General features: G+C 38.8%; 1 protein-coding gene across 1 annotated transcript in view; it reads left to right on the forward strand.

Moving 5' to 3' along the window:
• Positions 1-5,895, forward strand: part of RTF1 (RTF1 homolog, Paf1/RNA polymerase II complex component) — a gene marked incomplete at its 5' end in the record, with an annotated part of 29,740 nt that extends 23,845 nt beyond the window's left edge. The window contains 3 exon segments of the mRNA XM_082284517.1: positions 1,002-1,097; positions 1,387-1,498; positions 3,127-5,895. Coding sequence (XP_082140643.1) covers positions 1,002-1,097; positions 1,387-1,498; positions 3,127-3,233 — 315 coding nt within the window. The 3' untranslated portion in view covers positions 3,234-5,895.
• Between the last annotated feature and the right edge of the window lie 1,899 nt (positions 5,896-7,794).

Genomic DNA, 7,794 nt, shown 5'->3' on the forward strand with positions numbered 1-7,794 from the left:
ACTGTGCCATATGCTATTAACACCCTGAGTGCCAGTGTGAGATACAGCTGAGTGAGATCCTGGTCTCTCTTTTTTTTTTAATGTAAAGTGTGAAGGACAGAAGTGATGTGGGTATGTACTGCAAAAGCAACCATGACTGAAAATTCTGTAGTGAGTTCATCATGTAGAATTATTCAGATTTAGTTAGCTCTGGGAAGACAGTTTGCTTTAGATGTGAGTTTCATTTCTAATTAGCTGAAAGATTCCTGTAAGATCAGTGAAAGGTGAGAGGAGAACATTTTGGACCTGTGATGGATGAAGTAGCTCAACACAAACTTCCCATGTGATACTGTGCCAAACCTGCTACTGCAGTCCCTATATATATAACTGATGAACAGCAAGCTGATCACCTCCTTCTTCTAAGTAATCTGGCCTTGTTGAGGTCTGTTCTGGAATAGTATGTGATTCTGGTGTAGGTACTTAAAAAAAATACTCCTCAGGTTGGCTCTCATCAGTCACCACAAACCAGCAAGGAAATAAAAGAGAAATTCTATTTTAGGGCTTGAATTAAATATTTCTGAAATACTTCCTTATTAGAAAAGAATTGTAACTGAGTAGCTTTATTGTGCTAGAGAACTATTAGGTAAAGAAAATAGTCTTCTAAAGATTTCTCCTCTGTAGTAGAGTGTTTCAGACAGAACTGTAAGCTGAAAGCAAATACATGTTACAGTAGCATTAAGAGTAGTCACAGAAACAAGCCATATCATCAGGAAATGTATTTCTGATTTTTTGAAATAAAAACTTTCTGAAGAATGATTTTTAGTTTGTTACTGTCAGATACAGTCAGGATGATTTCAGTTGCCTCTTGGGATTCTGAAAGTTGGGTGAACCAATACACAGTCTCTTACGGCTTTAGATTCATGAATATGAATACTGTTTTAACAAAATGTAGTTCTAGCTTTTGCCAATTTAAATGCAGGAATTTTAATTTTTTATTCTTCTCTAATATTTTGCCTTTGCAGTCCAGGGATCCTGCTGTCCAAGCTGCCATCCTTGCCCAGCTAAATGCAAAATATGGATCTGGTGTATTACCAGATGCTCCAAAGGACATGAGTAAGGCAAGTTTCCATTTTGGTCTCTCTTACGTTCCTCACACTGTCACCCTTTTGCTCTGTGAAGCTTGTGACTAAGCAGGTGTGCATGCTTCAATTCTAGGAAGGGGTATCCTGTAGAGCATTATCATAGAAAAGCAATAGCTTCTTGTTTCTTGGGAAAGGAAATTTAAGTTACTCTAGCAGTATGAAAGCTACACTAAGTATGTTTATGACAGAAGAGGGGAAGAACATTTTTATCTCCGTTTGTATGGCCAGATAAGGTTTGGAGACTTACTTGTAGTTTTTATTTCAGGGTCAAGGAAAAGATAAAGATGTGAACTCTAAATCAGCTAGTGACCTCTCAGAAGATCTTTTCAAAGTGCATGACTTTGATGTAAAGATTGATCTTCAGGTTCCCAGTTCAGGTAGGTGTTCCATCTGAATTTGGGGATGGGATTGTACAGCCCATTTTGGTAGAACTTACTTCTTCCAGAATAATTCTTTCGAGGTTATTGGTGGGCTTTTGAAAATGAGAGCAAGGACTCTGTTTACCATCTTGGCAAGTATCTTGAACTGAGGAGGAGGGGATGTGTGATAGTGACATCCACTGAGAAAACAAGAAAAACTGTATTGTGTTAGACTAAAAGCTTGCATATCCCCTTATCTTTGATTTAAAAGCCATGGGAGAGAAGGAGATAATGAGTGGTTTTTTGTACACTCTTCCAGTCTATATTATCTATGACTTGTATAATCTTTGGGAAAAAGATGGGTGTTCTATTTAATAAGTCTTGGCAGCTACCTTGATACTTACTTTGTTAATTTGTCTAATAACTTTTGATGACAGATAAGCTGGGTGTCTGTGCTGTTCTGTTCTGTCCTCTGTGCGTATACTGTGGGGATAAAGTACTTTTACTTGATTTTGAACCTGCTGCTTTACCAAGTTGCTGTTCCCTAACTTAGATATTGCAGATGGTATTGAAACTAAATTTTAGGGAAACGAAAATACTGGCCAGTGAGTGAAGATAATAGGCACAAATTTGCTGGCTCTTCCTCTTTGTAATCCTGACTTTGGCAGCATGAGATGTGTGACAAGAGCAGTTTAGTATCACGGAATCATTTTGATAGAAAAAGACCCTTAAGATTATTGAGTCCAACCATTAACTCAACACTGACAAGTCTACCACTGAACCAGGTCCCCATGTGCCACAGCTACACGTCTTTTAAATACCTCCAAGGATGGTGACTCAGCTACTTCCCTGAGCAGCCTGTTCCAATGTTTGACTGCCCTCTTGGTGAAGAAATTTCTCCGAATATCCAATCTAAACCTCCCTAGTGCAACTTGAGGCTATTTTCTTGTGTCCTATAAAGTTGTTTTCCAGTGGAAGGAAAGGAGTATATGGGAGGAGTATATCAGTGCAATTTGACACACAAGGTTTAGTATTTCTTGCATTACTTGAAGAATTAGATCTGCAGTTTCTTGGAGGAGAGTAATTTAGGAAGTACCGTCAGAATGCACAAAGACAAGAATCAAGAGCAGGAGATCCAAACTAGGTCAAGATTGAAACTCTGGATGTAAGACTACAGAATGAGGTAGGAGGTCAAGAACAAGAGACTTCCTGAAACAGCTAGTGTGAGAGTTACAAACTTGAGAGTTAGCAAGCAGATGAGGGTTAGGCACTGAAGTACACTGAAGAGAGAAGGATGGGAGACAGAGTTTTCCTTAGACAGAACATCATTTTGGCATCTTACTTTGTGCGGTCTCCTTGCTTAACAGAAGAATCTGGAGACTGATAAAAATGCGTGTTGTAGACATAGAACGTTTGACTTTTTCTGCTTACTGTCTGTCTCTGGATTAACACACAGAGTCAAAATTGCATGTGCTGCATCTATGAAGAGAAGCCTGCCGATACTGTCTGTACTATTAACTGAAGTTCTAACCTGATGTATACTAGAGAAGCCAAACATGATTTTGTGGTGAAGTCGTCAGCAAAAACAAGTAAAAATTTGTAGTTTTCCTGTAGTTTGGTCCTTACTCTTTTCTTATCCCCAACAGAATCTAAGGCACTGGCCATCACCTCCAAGGCTCCTCCAGCAAAAGATGGTGCCCCTCGGCGATCACTGAACTTGGAGGACTACAAAAAGAGACGGGGGCTTATTTGAGCATGCCCACTCTGCTGCTTCTGATCCTGCATGCTCCATGATGATGTCCTACTTTTTCTTCCTCCCTTTTCAGTTCTCCCTTCTGGGTTGGAGCAGCAATGGAGCTGGGAAGAGACTCTTTAAAACTGCCAGTCATCTGTAACATAAACCATTCAACTATTTACTGTATAGACCTCCCTTCTTGCCCTTTCCTCTGCTCCCCTCACAAATGTGGATCTGTGCTATTTGGGGTTTTCCCATTTCTTTTAGTTTGAGTTTTGTTTTTATTTTGTTGATGCAGCTCGTTGGTCCACTCTGTGTTCAGTATTAGCCTGAGGTCTGGATTTCCGTAGGAATCTCTTGGCAGTTGCAAAATCAGCACTTGGTGATGTCCCTTTACATACCACCACAGGCACAGTGAATAAACATTGGCGCAAGACCTTTGTGGCTGGAAGGTCATCTGCACTTTCTCCCTCTTCTTCCTCCTTCATCCTAGCTTCGGAGAAGGGAATCTTCAAAAACTGGCCTAGGTTCAAAGTGTAAATTTTTTTGGGAGGGTTGTGTGACTTTTTTTCAGGTGTTTTTTATCATTTTTAAGCTGCAGTACTATTTGTATCCGTCTGTCACAGTTCTTTACGGCTGTTTTGAATTTCTACCAGCTGTACTTGAGCATCTGAAATTGCAAGAAAGAAACTCATTAAATGTGATTCTTCTTACTAAAACGGCTTGGCTGATATAGCTGTTTAACTTCATGTTCCCTTTTTTACACTTAACTGATGAGAAGGAGGTACACAGCTCTTAATGTGGGACTTGTCATCTATAGCACATCCAGACTACAGCTGTAACTGGGTGAAGTAGCTTTTTGTGGGGTGACCCTGGGGAGCTCATTTGGTTGGGCTTTAATTTCTTCTCCAGGCTTTCAATATTACGTATTTATTAAGTCATCATGTCTTCACTGAGCTCCAGCTCACTTTGTTTCTTGCTTTCTGAACCATTTAAATGGGGCTTCTATCAATAAACAAAATTTTTTAAAAAAATATCACATTCTATGGAAGGGGAAGGACATAATAGAAAGGTCAGTGGGTAATAAGGACATTTTTCATATATAAACTGGTAAAAGTGGAGTGCAACATGAGCACAAGAACTGTATGGCTTTACGGAATATTTGACTGGACACAAATTGACAGCTAAATAATCACTCAGGTGTAAAAAAGAAAAAAAAATCAAGTGTAAATATAAGTGACATTTAACGAAGAACTTCTACAAACATACAACTGAATATATGAAACTAAGAACTAAATTAAAAGAGAATTAGAAGTCTAAAAGGTTAGAGGCCCTCGTTCAGGTAAGCGTGCAAGCACGAGTGTGTTCCTACTCAGGCCAGTACATATATGACAACTTAAGAACTGAACTGGATAGGAATGTTTTTGGGGGACCCTAAAGAGGGAAAATGCTGATGCTCTTCTTGTGTCAGAGCATTACTGTTTTTCTGAAATCATACACTGGTTACATTTTAACCTGTGTTTGATACTTTCTTGTTGGATTCTTAATGAAACTTTAATCTAGTTCTTATTTAACTTTCTCTTCCTTTTTTTAACAGTAGCTTTAAAGAAACATCATGTAATTGTGTGCAGATTGATTCTACGAACTGTGTATAAAAAGAAAATCAACGTATGAAGCCTACCATGTAAACAAATAAATAGAAATATATCAATACTTATTTACTGAATAGTCCATAGTTCTAGGGCATGTGGATTATTCTGTAAATATGTAATCATAGACGACTTTATTTGATGGCCTATTTTAGCAGCTTCTCTGGAGTTACAGTAGGCTCTCACATATACATACTTGTAGCTTTTTAAGATTGGATTTATGGGATCTACCATCATAACGTCATAGGAAACATTGTGATTCACTGTGTAGATATGCATTTGATATGATTTGGTTTTTTCAACAGCTAAAGTGATGTTAAGGATTTGTGATAAAAAAAAATCTAAACGTACTTTGCAATAGACAGTTTCAAAATAATCACTCTCTAATGGTTTGCAGAAATAATTGCCAAATCAAACAGTTCAGAACTGATTTTTTCTGCTGAAATACCTCAGAGCTCTGAGATGCAGTGACAAGTGATCTCTAAAGGTAAACTTAACCCAAATACAGTATTTTTAATATGCTTGGCCTTGATGTATTGGTTTTAGTTAACTTCTACTTTTGGTAACACAAGACTATCTATAATACAACCAGAATGTGGATGAGACCCATACAGTGTTGTAAGTAACTTTTAGTAGAGAAAACCAAACCAGAGGAGATGCAGTGAGTTTAGGATGCCAATCTTAATGATGGACTATGTCCTAATTATCTGCAATTATGAAACTGCCACTTACCCTCTCAAAGTCTCTGGGTTTTGCTAAAATACTGTTTTTCAGAGAAGGCAACCATCAGTAAATTGTCATGCAAACCTCTTATATTGAGAATGATACATGAAGAAAGTACTCTTGAATAGTTACATAATTGTATGAAAGCTGTAATCTTTTTTCCTTTAAGTGCATGTAAAGGTGAGTGACTACACCTCCCACTTGTTAGAGAGGGAGAGATTTGTTTACTTTGTTTCATTGGTGTCCTAGCATAGTTCATCACAATTGTACAGACTTCTATAAATAAACTTGGTTTGTTGGTTTAATAAGGTTGACTGTTTATCCCTTGATCTGAGGTGCTAAGGGTTTCCTGTCTGGATTTTGTTTTTTTAGAAACTGACTCTTCATTTATCAGTCTGGACTATTGTATTTAATACTAATATTGTGAAATAATTAGTGAAAAGTAAGCTCCCTTTCTTTGCAAGAGCAGCTGTTGACTCCTGGATCACTCTCTAACATCTGGAGTTGGTCCTTATCACTACAATCAAATGGAGCCTCTTGGAAGGTCAGTTCTCTTGCACCTCTGCTGCACCTCACTTAAAACACAGACTTTGCTTGTCTTGTAGAAATCCAGACTACTTTTGTAATCAAAAAAGCATATAGCTGAACTTAAAGAAGCTACTGAGTAAGGTGAAGCAAGACTTCTCAGGGGTGGTCAGTGTGAGGATGAGACACAGGCAAAATTTGAAACAGGGTAAGTTCTGCCAAGATGTAAGATTAAAAAAAAAAAAATTACCCTTAGGACAGCTAAACAGTGCACTAGGTTGCCCTGAGAGATTTTTCTGTTTTGGAGGTTTTCAGGAGAAGGCTAGATTGAGCCCCAAGTAACATCATCCCATCTTGTAGCTTACCCAGCTTTGAGAAGGAGGGTGGCTTGGTGATCACCCTGAGCTCTTTTCTCACCTGAATTGACATATGATTCTATGAGTAATTTCATACTGCATTCTCCAGTTTTGTCTGTGTTCCCTGCAAGTACTGTCTCCTCCCCATCCCTCTTTTGACATGCAGACTAATGCAGCATGCAGAATTTGTCTTACAGACATGGTGGTTTACAATGGGCAGTGTAGCATTTCCCAACACACATGTCCTTTCTGAGACTCCCTGGTTGTGGGCACCTGTAGGGTTCCTGCTAGGGCTGTCTGTGAAACACAATTGTTCCTAGAGATTAACCACTGAGCAGGCTGGAAGACTTGGCCTGGAAGTTTGAGTGAAGAGCTGTAACAGATTTGCTTAGCAAAGTGTTCCTTTGCTGTACTTGTGAGTTGTAAATTTGATACTTAAGCTACTGATACATATGCAGTCTTACTTTCAGCACAGTAGCTTGATCTCCTAGAGGGAGATGCTTAAGTAGCCAAATAAATACGTGATTTTTTAAATTTAATCTGGAGCTCACTGGTTTTACCTTACCACCATCATCAATTGCTTCAGATTTTAGGTCGCCTCTCACACTCAGTAGCTGAAGGAATTTCATATGAGCAATTTCTTAAGTCTCATTGTGTGTGGAGTTAGCTGGGTAAAAAAACCCAAACAAAACCCAACCGCCAGCTTAAGTTTCTGCTTGGTCAGTTGGACTGTGGGGCTAGTAAACATGGAGAGTTGTAGTGGTAATAAACTTCTACAGCTCTTTGGAAAGCCAGCCATTCGATACTCCTTTGGGGTTCTTTATGCCTTGACATCTATTGAGATGTTAAAGGCTACTGTGGCCCAACTGTGTCAGGCCATAACAGGTAGGTGTTACCCATGTAACTCCAGCCTTTGGAGAGTTGACTGGTTTTATTTAGCATACTTCTTTCTACTGAGAAGGAGCAGTATCCTGCTAAGTTATGAAGGTAAATTCAAGTAGGAACTTCTCAGAAATAGCTAATATATTGCAATTACCTATCAGTAACAGAAGGCAGGGTGAGTATTGATAGTACTTAGAATGGTGTATCAAGCATTTTGTATTAAACTGCATGTAGAATACTGTGTCTAATCTTCGGGTTTCCCAGTTCAAGGAAGATTTCAGCCACCTGGAATAAATTTAGTGAAAGGCTAAAACCAAGATGGTCATGGACTAGGGCTTGTTCAGCTTCTTCCAAGAAGGTCATGGTGTAGCACTGTAATAGTATATTGTGGTTGTTAGTAACAGGCCGTAAGCTTAGTACTAAGTCTGCAAGGCCTTGGGACTG

This window comes from Coloeus monedula (genome assembly GCF_965178545.1).
Source record: "Coloeus monedula genome assembly, chromosome: 6".
Lineage (NCBI taxonomy): Eukaryota > Metazoa > Chordata > Aves > Passeriformes > Corvidae > Coloeus > Coloeus monedula.